Source organism: Rosa chinensis, chromosome 2 (genome assembly GCF_002994745.2).
Source record: "Rosa chinensis cultivar Old Blush chromosome 2, RchiOBHm-V2, whole genome shotgun sequence".
In the NCBI taxonomy this organism is placed as follows: domain Eukaryota; kingdom Viridiplantae; phylum Streptophyta; class Magnoliopsida; order Rosales; family Rosaceae; genus Rosa; species Rosa chinensis.
Window position 1 is genome coordinate 43,285,682 of NC_037089.1, and position 10,243 is coordinate 43,295,924.

The window sequence follows — 10,243 nt, forward strand, 5'->3', positions numbered from 1 at the left end:
ACGTAATGAGAATTTATTTATGTAATCAACCTAATCAACAGATCCATTTGGGTGTATATTAAAAAAAATATCTTAGATGGGTTTAATCTAATAGGTGTAATCAAATTTGGGTGTAAAATGAAATGCCCCTTCAATTATTGTAAAGAAAAGTTTTCTGTACTCACTGTACTCTCAACCTTTTCTTTTTTTTAACTTTTTTGGTCTGCCAATTAAAATGAAAAAGAAAACAAAGTTGAGACTAATTATTATTCAACTTTAATCTTCTTTCACTACTTAAACATGGTCCCTCAAAGCCAGATGTAGCTCGCTTCCCTCTACTGCAGATAGACAATAATATCTCATTAGAAAGATCGAGGACCTAGCTGCTAGCCAGTAACAATGTCTAGATCCCAGTTCCAGTTTCTTGTGCTGCACTTTACTAGTCTGTTCATCTTGTGGGCTATGAGCAGCAGGACAACACTAGCTGCAGCCTCACCGGTGCCCCCCACAGACTCGATAGCAAAGCTTCACTGCCCGTCCCATTGTGGACACATTGCAATCCCATACCCTTTTGGAATTGGAGAAGGCTGCTACCTTACCGGCAGCGACACAGGTTTCTACAGCAACTCGTTCCAGATAATATGTAACTACTCAACCAGCCCTCCCAAACCTTTCTTGACCAGCACGAGTCTTGAAGTGCTGGAAATCTCTATTGAAGGCACACTACAGGTCAGAAGCCCCATAACCTTCTCAAATTGCACTGACAAGCCGGGACTGCCGAGCAACCGCCAGACCTACAACCTGGAGCAAACCCCTTTCTGGTACTCCCAGGACAACAGATTCACTTCAATGAGTTGTGGAGGAATTGCCCTAATGACAAAATTTTCTAATGGGTTGACAACAACACTTGGTGGCTGCTTGTCCATTTGTGACTACTCCAGTAACCCTGTATTAAAGAAGAATACCTGCATTGGTATCAACTGCTGCCAATCCACCTTTCCTAAATATCTAAAGAACTTCAATGCTAGCTTTGCAGACGTAATAAACGCTCGCAGTGCTAAGGAATGCAAGTATGCATTCGTTGTAAAGCAAAGTTGGTTTACTAGAACAAATATGTCGGTCATTGGTGATATGGACTACGTCCCTGTGGAGCTGAAATGGAGCGCACGCCCATATTCGGATATCTCGAACAACTGGACTGTCTCTAACAATAGCACATATATCAGCGATGATGGACGTCTACTCTTATGCTCAAAAGGCTATGAAGGAAACCCTTATCTTCTTCATGGATGTCAAGGTAACTAAATCGATCTCTTGCTATATACACTACTAGCAAAATAACAATACACACGGATTTACTGTAGTTAAAAGCCACAGAAATCCGTGTGAAATAGAAATACTAACAGAAATCTGTGTGAAATGAGCATAATCGGGCCCACAATAATTTATACAATAACAATATCAACGGAAATCCGTGTGCATAAACAATAGTCACAGATATCTGTGTAAAAACAAAAACATATTCACACGGATATCTGTGTGAAAATCAATTCACACTGATTTCTGTACGTATTATAAATTAGTTTATTTCGAAATAATTAATTTTTTATGTTATGTGAATTATGGAGGGACGGATTTCCATTACAATAAGTATTTGATACAGATATCTGTGTGAAAAGAACATAATTGAGCTCTATAGTGATTTATACAATAACAATATCGACGGAAATCCGTGTGAATAAACAATAGTAACAGATGTCTGTGTAAATGATAAAATATTTTTACACGGATATCTGTGTGCAGATCAATTCACACTGATTTCTGTGTGAAAATCCGAAATTAGTTTATTTTGGGATCATTAATTTTGTTTGTTATGTGAAATTAGATTTCCGTTATAATAAGTATTTGATACAGATTTCTGTGTGCAATGAGTAATACACACGGATTTCCGTGTGAAAATGTTGACACAGAAATCCGTGTGAAAAGAACAATGAGCTACAGATTTCCGTGTGAAAAAGGAGACTACACACAGAAATCCGTGTGAATAAACAACAGTAACGGATATCCGTGTGAAAAGAACAATTAGCTACAAAATTCCGTGTGAAAAAGTATATGTGTATATAAGGTTAACCACTTATTTGATATTGAAAAACCGGCGGATTGAGTTAATTCTTTTACACCGTACCTATTAATACATTATTACCAAATACCAATATCAAATTTATCAATTTTTTATTTTTATTTTTTGGATTGCACAAAATTCATATATGTCTACTAATGTGGTATAACTAGTTTATTAGTTATAATGAAAAGTATACATTCCATAAGCAACAATGCGTAGGAAATAGACTTTATCAAAATCGACCGTAGGATGTTATCATGATAAGAATAAATGGTTGTGTTAAAAATTTCAGCTATTTTCCTCGTCGTTTGGGCTTCGATCTAGTAGGTCAACCCTAAACCTTAAATACTACATAAAACTAATATGCTCATCACCGCTCACTCGTAACTTATTTTTTCGATCTGTCAGCTCTCATACTTTCATGAATATGAGGTATACCAAATAATGTAAAATTTTTGGAAAGTTTATCTCCTCGTGGTTTTACTCCCCTTAGAGAAGTATAGGTGTATATAAGGTTAACCACTTTATTTGATATTGAAAGAACGGCGGATTGAGTTAATTTTTTTACACCATACCTATTAATATGCTATAGATAGATGGGTAATGTCAAATTTATCAATTTTCAATTTTTATCACATGTATGACACAAAATTCATATATGTCTATTAATGTGGTATAACTAGTTTATTAGTTATAATGAAAAGTATACATTCCATAAGCAATAATGCGTAGGAAATAGACTTTATCAAAATCGACCGTAGGATGTTATCATGATAAGAATAAATGGTTGTGTTTAAAATTTCAGCTATTTTCGTCGTCGTTTGGGTTTCGATCTAGTAGGTCAACCCTAAACTTTAAATACTACATAAAACTAATATGCTCATAACCACTCACTCGTAACTTATTTTTTTGATCTGTAAACTCTTATGCTCTCATGGGTAGAAGATATATCAACTAATGTAAAAATTTCTGAAATTTTATCTCCTCAAGGGTCGGCTCCCCTTAGGGAAGTAGAAGCGTTTAAAGGGTTGACTGATTTTTGGTACAGACATCTGTGTGAAATGAGTAATACACACGGATTTCCGTGTGAAATGTTAACACAGAAATCCGTGTGAAAAGAACAATGAGCTACAGAATTTCATGTGAAAAAGGAGACTACACACAGAAATCCGTGTGCATAAACAACAGTAACTGATGTCTGTGTAAAAACTAAAATCTTTTCACACGGATATCCGTGTGAAAAGAACAATTAGCTACAAAATTCCGTGTGAAAAAGTATATGTGTATATAAGGTTAACCACTTATTTGATATTGAAAGAACGACGGATTGAGTTAAATTTTTTACACCGTACCTATTAATACGCTATAAATAGATGAGTAATGTCAAATTTATCAATTTTTTATTTTTATTTTTTGGATTGCACAAAATTCCTATATGTCTACTAATGTGGTATAACTAGTTTATTAGTTATAATGAAAAGTATACCTTCCATAAGCAACAATGCGTAGGAAATAGACTTTATCAAAATCGACCGTAGGATGTTATCATGATAAGAATAAATGGTTGTGTTCAAAATTTCAATTATTTTCGTCGTCGTTTGGGTTTCGATCTAGTAGGTCAACCCTAAACCATAAATACTACATAAAACTAATATGCTCATAACCGCTCACTCGTAACTTATTTTTTTGATCTATAAACTCTTATGCTCTCATGGGTAAAAGCTATATCAACTAATGTAAAAATTTCTGAAATTTTATCTTCTCAAGGGTCGGCTCCGCTTAGGGAAGTAGAAGTGTTTAAAGGGTTGACCGGTTTTTGGTACAGACATCTGTGTGAAATGAGTAATACACACGGATTTCCGTGTGAAATGTTAACACAGAATCTGTGTGAAAAGAACAATGAGCTACAGAATTCCGTGTGAAAAAGGAGACTACACACAGAAATCCGTGTGCATAAACAAGAGTAACTGATGTCTGTGTAAAAACTAAAACCTTTTCACACGGATATCTGTGTGAAAAGAACAATTAGCTACAAAATTCCGTGTGAAAAAAATATAATAGAGACAGAATTCCGTGTAAACAATAATTAACATGACAATTATATATTACCGAGATAAATACACACGAAAATCAGTGGTAAATATATATGTATCTCACACGGATTTTCGTGGTAGATTTTTTCCCGCTCACTTTTTTGGAACAAATTCAATTTCCCTCCCCTAGTAGTATTACACACGGATTTCCGTGGATTTATTCCCGCTCAATATTTGGATATTCCCACGGATTACTGTGGGTGCTGTTGTAAATATTTAAATAACAATAGATGATAGCTATTGGGTTACCGAGGTAAATTCACACGGATATCTGTAGTAAATGCAAATGTATTTCACACAGATTTCCGTGTGAAATACTATAAACACACAGATTTCCGTGCATATTAATGTTGCTTAAAACCAGAAAACCAGAAACCAAAATCTAAAGCTCCGAATTCTCTCATGTCTCCCTCTCTCTCTCATCTCCTCTACCCACTGCCCCCTCCCGCACCCTTTCTCTGCTCCTTCGCCCACTGCTCTCCCTCTCTCTCATATCCCAGCTCTCTTCTCTGCCTCCCTCTCTCTCATCTCCAAACCCACCCTCTCCAGCTCTCTTGAAAACTGGAAGCTTTTTGAGCGAACTCTCCAACAATGGCACAACCTGAGAATCATGTCGTCCTGGACCAGACGTTGAAGCCCTTTTACCAGAGGGCCTCCGAAGCCGAGGTGTCCCACTCTTTTACTTGTAGTCATATACATATTACATACAACATATTACATACAATTGCTCAAGTATGCGTTATATTTTTATTCATAGCTCAAAACCTTACTCTCTCAACTGTTACTCTCTAATAGACGGAAGTTAATGGGTTTTCACTGATTTGTACAGTTGGGTTTTTGTTGTTGTCAACAATTGCTGGTATATATGGTCTTTTGCGATTGATTGGGTTCGTTGCTAGAATAGATTTTAATGGATAATTGGTTCATTTATCTTGATAATACTTGTTTCTAATTTTTTGTCTTTGTTTTGGTTCCTGATAGCTGAGGAAGAAGAAAAATACCAGCTTCAAAGCTATCAATATAGGGATAGAGCTGCTGATATGTTCAGGTTGAATTTTTTTTTAACATGCTGTCACTATTACACACTGAAATCAGTGTGAGTTAAGAGTATAGGAATTTCACATGGAAATCCGTGTCAATTGTTATAAGTTTTGACACAGAAATCAGTGTGAGTTATATCTCACACAGAAATCCGTGTGAAATACAATTTACACATTTGACACAGAAATCCGTGTGAAATAGAGTTGTTCACACCGATTTCATTCCATTACGGTGATCTATATTTACGGAAAGATATGGGGCCCACGTCTAATATTCACACGGACAAAATAATCCGTGTGAGATAGGTATGTATTTGACACAGAAATCCGTGTGAGATAGGTACGTATTTGGTACAGAAATCCGTGTGAAATAGAGTTGTTCACACGGATTGCAGCTAATTCCGGTAATTTATATTTATGGAATTATAGTGGGGCCCACGTAAGTATTTCACACGGACAACATAATCCGTGGCGGATGAGCATTACCCCCCTCCAAACCGCACGGTAATACCAATCTGTACGTGCACTGTGTGTAAAAGCTATCACACACTGAAATCAGTGTGAGATAGTCTTATTACCCACAGATTAAAATCCGTGGGTAATTGTTGTTTTGCTAGTAGTGATATGTCCGCGTGTGTGTGTGTGAGAGATTTTGGTCGACTCATTGGTTTTTTTTCATTATATATATGTATTTTTGTGTTGTCACAATTTCAGATATCAATGAATGTGAGGGTCGACCATGTGTTAGTTACGGGATCTGTATCAATTATCCTGGAGGCTTTAAGTGTGATCCTCCACCGACAAGCTTAAGGCCGGAAAAGCTGGTTGTTATAGGTATTTTTTCAACTTTCTAATTTTCTTTTTTGAATAGATACGAATTTTTTTTTCTCCACCTCGGCGAATTTTTGGGCCAAGCTGGATTTGAACCAGCGTAGACGTACCACTTATTCCATTGAACTTTCTAAATCTTAAAACACTCAGGGCACATTTACTTATTTAATTAGAATGAGAATGGAAATGAAGATAATGATTTCGGGGTATGAGTGTTCTTACGTTTACTAACATATAAAGGTATTGGAATGGGTGCGGGTCACACTTCATTATCAGGAATCGATTTAGGAATCAGGGGTTATGAGTTTAGGAATCATTTCCATACCGGTTCCTTCCTTCTTCCATTTCCGTTGTCTCCGATTCATGATTTTTTCCATTCCAAGTATGTAAACGTATCATAAGATAAATTTTGATTACTAATGTGCCAGTTATTTGGTATATAATTAAAAAATAAATGCAACATATCTATTATAGAAAATTATTTATACTCTTACTTATTTGATTGAGCTATATATCCAGTTACAAGCAGTGTTTTTGGAGTTCTACTCATACTCATTTGTGGATGGTGGTCGCACAAAGTCATAAAAAAACGGAAGAACATCAAACGCAAGAAGAAGTTCTTCAAACAAAATGGTGGCTTCTTGTTGGAGCAACAATTTTCTTCAGGTGAAGTCAATGTTGAGAAAATCAAGCTGTTTAATTCCAAGGAGTTAGAGAAAGCCACAGACCATTTTAATGTGGACAGGATTCTTGGTCAAGGAGGCCAAGGTACTGTTTACAAAGGAATGCTGGCAGATGGAAGAATTGTTGCTGTGAAGAAGTCTAAACTAGTTCATGGTGGAGAAGTTAGACAATTCATCAATGAAATTGTCATTCTTTCCCAAATTATCCACAGAAATGTGGTCAAACTTTTGGGTTGTTGCTTAGAGACAGAAGTTCCTCTTTTGGTTTATGAATTCATTGCCAACGGAACATTGTCTGACTATATTCATCAGCAGAATGAAGAGTTTCCTCTTACATGGGAAATAAGACTACGAGTTGCCATCGAAGTAGCAAGAGCTCTTTCCTATTTACATTCTGCAGCTGCTTTTCCCATTTATCATCGAGATATCAAGTCATCTAACATACTCCTGGATGATAAATACAGAGCAAAAGTAGCAGACTTTGGGACTTCTCGATCTATTTCCATTGACCAAACACACCTTACCACACTAGTATATGGAACATTTGGTTATTTGGACCCAGAGTACTTCCAATCTAGCCAATTTACAGACAAGAGTGATGTTTATAGCTTTGGTGTGGTACTTGCTGAGCTCTTAACTGGACAAAAACCAGTTTCTTTCACAAGATCCCAAGAAGAAAGAAGCCTAGCGACTTATTTCCTTCTTTCTATGGATCAAGATTGTCTGTTTGATGTTCTAGATCCTCAAGTTACGAGATATGGTGGGAAAGAAGAGATTACTGCAGTTGCTAACCTTGCAAAAAGATGCTTAAATTTGAATGGAAGGAGACGACCTACTATGAAAGAAGTAGCAGTTGAGTTGGAGGCAATTCAATCGTCAATTAAGGCCTCTAATCATGTTGATCAAAATTTGGAAGAGGTTGCTTATATCCAAACTCATGAGATAACCGAGGCTTGGGATATTGTTTCTACATCAACAGGGCCTTGTATCGATGGTGGTAGGTCTTCATTCGATGCACAACCACTGTTGACTTTGAAGACTCTGTGAACCTTGTTCTCTTGTTTGAGGTTAACTCCTTTTGTTCTTACAGTCAAATATTGAGATGGAAAAAGATAAAATATTTGTGAGTGAGAATTCTTCTATATTATTCACAATTGTGTAAGGGATATATATACAAAACCCTATTGTACTATACTTGTACTACACATTAGTACAGTCTAGTATAGGAAACTAATTCCTATAAGGAAACTACTGAATACACATATTCTCTAAATGACTCACGCGTCAACTAATAATGACTAACATGTCAACATAATGACTCACACGTCAACACTCCCCCTCAAGTTGGGGCATAAACATCTCGAAGACCCAACTTGCCTAGTGAGTCATAGAATAACTTGCTAGATATAGCTTTGGTGAGTATATCTGCTAATTGTTCCTCAGTAGGAACAAAAGGAAAGGTAATCAACCTTGCATCCATCTTTTCCTTAATGAAGTGTCGATCAATTTCCACATGTTTCGTTCGATCATGTTGCATAGGATTCTGAGAGATTTCAATTGCAGCTTTGTTGTCACAATACAGCTGCATAACTGACTTAGGCTTAAAACCCAAATCTCGGAGAAGATTACGTAACCATAAGAGTTCACACACTCCATGTGCCATACCTTGATATTCAGCTTCAGCACTTGACCTTGCAACAACCTTCTGTTCTTGCTCCTCCAGGTAACAAGGTTTCCTCCCACAAAGGTAAAGTAGCCAGATGTAGACTTCCGGTCTGTGATACAACCAGCCCAATCAGCATCTGTATACCCACTAACATCAAGGTGTTGATGTTTTGAGAACATTAAACATTTTCCTGGTGCAGACTTCAAATGCCTCAAGATCCTCACTACAGCATCCATGTGTCTTTCACTTGGATTGTGCATACACTGACTCACAACACTAACTGCATAGGCTACATCAGGTCTAGTATGTGATAAGTAAATCAGACGTCCCACTAACCTTTGGTACCGAGGTTTGTCAGTTGGAACTTGATCAGGGTATTCTGCCAGTTTGTGGTTTTGCTCAATTGGAGTATCAATTGGGCAACAATCTAACATGCATGTTTCTGCCAAGAGGTCCAGCACATACTTTCTCTGACATAAGAAGATACCATCTCTCCCCCTGGCTACCTCTATCCCCAAGAAATACTTTAAGTCACCTTGATTCTTCATCTCAAATTCGGATGATAACTTCTCCTCAAGGCTTTCAATTTCTTCTAGATCATTCCCTGTAATCACCATATCATCTACATATATGATTAGCACAGTCACCTTCCCCTTTTGGTGTTTCAAGAACAGGGTGTGATCAGAATTGCTGTGCTTATATCCAAAGCGTCTCGTGGATTGAGTAAACCTGCCAAACCATGCACGAGGTGACTGTTTCAGTCCATAAAGGGACTTCTTCAACCTGCACACAATATCTCCTGGAATGTCAGGTCTATAACCAGGAGTAAGTTCATGTAAACTTCTTCAGTTAGCTCTCCATGAAGGGAAGCATTCTTAACATCAAACTGATGGATTGGCCAATTCAGGTTTGCTGCCAGTGACAATAACACTCGAACAGTATTCATCTTGGCTACTGGAGCAAAAGTCTCATCATAGTCAATCCCGTACGTCTGAGTAAATCCTTTAGCCACCAACCTTGCCTTATATCTGCTTATTGTGCCATCTGCATTATGTTTCACAGTGAAGACCCACCTACATCCAACTAGCTTTTTTCCACGGGGTAGTGGTACAAGTTCCCAAGTGTGATTCTTCTCTAATGCCTCCATTTCTTCCTCCATTACCTTGGCCCACTTTGGGTCTCCCATAGCCTCCTGCACTTTGTTAGGTACAGATACAGAGGATATTTGATTCACAAATGATGCATAAGGTTTGGATAACCTATGGTGTGACACAAAGTTAGCTATTGGATATTTGGCTTTAGCAGTTATGGAAGGTTCATACCTTTTTGCTGGTTAACCGCAGGTGGTTCTACTAGGTAACACATATGTAGAAGAGACAGACTCTACTGGATTACCAGATGAAGATACTGGACATACCTGAGTTGGAGCTTCTTGACCAGAGATTTCAGCATTAGGGGGTGGAGTATCAGGTAAGGAGAAAGCCTGTATAGAATCTTCTTCAGCTTCAGAAGTCGATTGGTCGACGTCGACATCGATGTCCTCTCGTCTGGGGATTGACATGTCAACTCCCCCTTTTTTTGATAGGTCGACTGCTTGATTAGTCGACTGTAAGATTTCTTTGACTGATAGGTCGACTCCCCCTATCGACTGGTCATTAACGACTTCAAGTCTAGGGATTGACATGTCAACTCCCCCTGTCGACTCTGGAATTTCAGTAGTGCTTTCTTCTTTTACATCTTGATTCTTCTTCAATGCTCCACCGACATACATCTCTTCAAAAAATTCATTCTCCCTCTTAAGAGAATTGTTGGTGAGGGAGAAATAACAC

General features: G+C 37.5%; 1 protein-coding gene across 1 annotated transcript; it reads left to right on the top strand.

Annotated features, from left to right (window-relative positions):
- The first annotated feature begins 208 nt into the window (after positions 1-208).
- Positions 209-7,832, top strand: LOC112184320 (wall-associated receptor kinase-like 8). Its single transcript, XM_024322582.2, has 3 exons — positions 209-1,276; positions 5,949-6,068; positions 6,585-7,832. Exons 1-3 carry the CDS (start codon positions 379-381, stop codon positions 7,793-7,795), a joined length of 2,229 nt encoding a protein of 742 aa, XP_024178350.1. The 5' UTR covers positions 209-378; the 3' UTR covers positions 7,796-7,832.
- The last annotated feature ends 2,411 nt before the right edge of the window (positions 7,833-10,243 follow it).

Bases quoted from the DNA above. Each gene is read 5' to 3' on its own strand.
- LOC112184320 (XM_024322582.2), top strand. From the start codon at position 379: ATGTCTAGATCCCAGTTCCAGTTTCTTGTGCTGCACTTTACTAGTCTG. The intron at 1,277-5,948 runs GTAACTAAATCG...TCACAATTTCAG, and splicing joins TCTTCTTCATGGATGTCAAG to ATATCAATGAATGTGAGGGT. The intron at 6,069-6,584 runs GTATTTTTTCAA...CTATATATCCAG, and splicing joins GGAAAAGCTGGTTGTTATAG to TTACAAGCAGTGTTTTTGGA.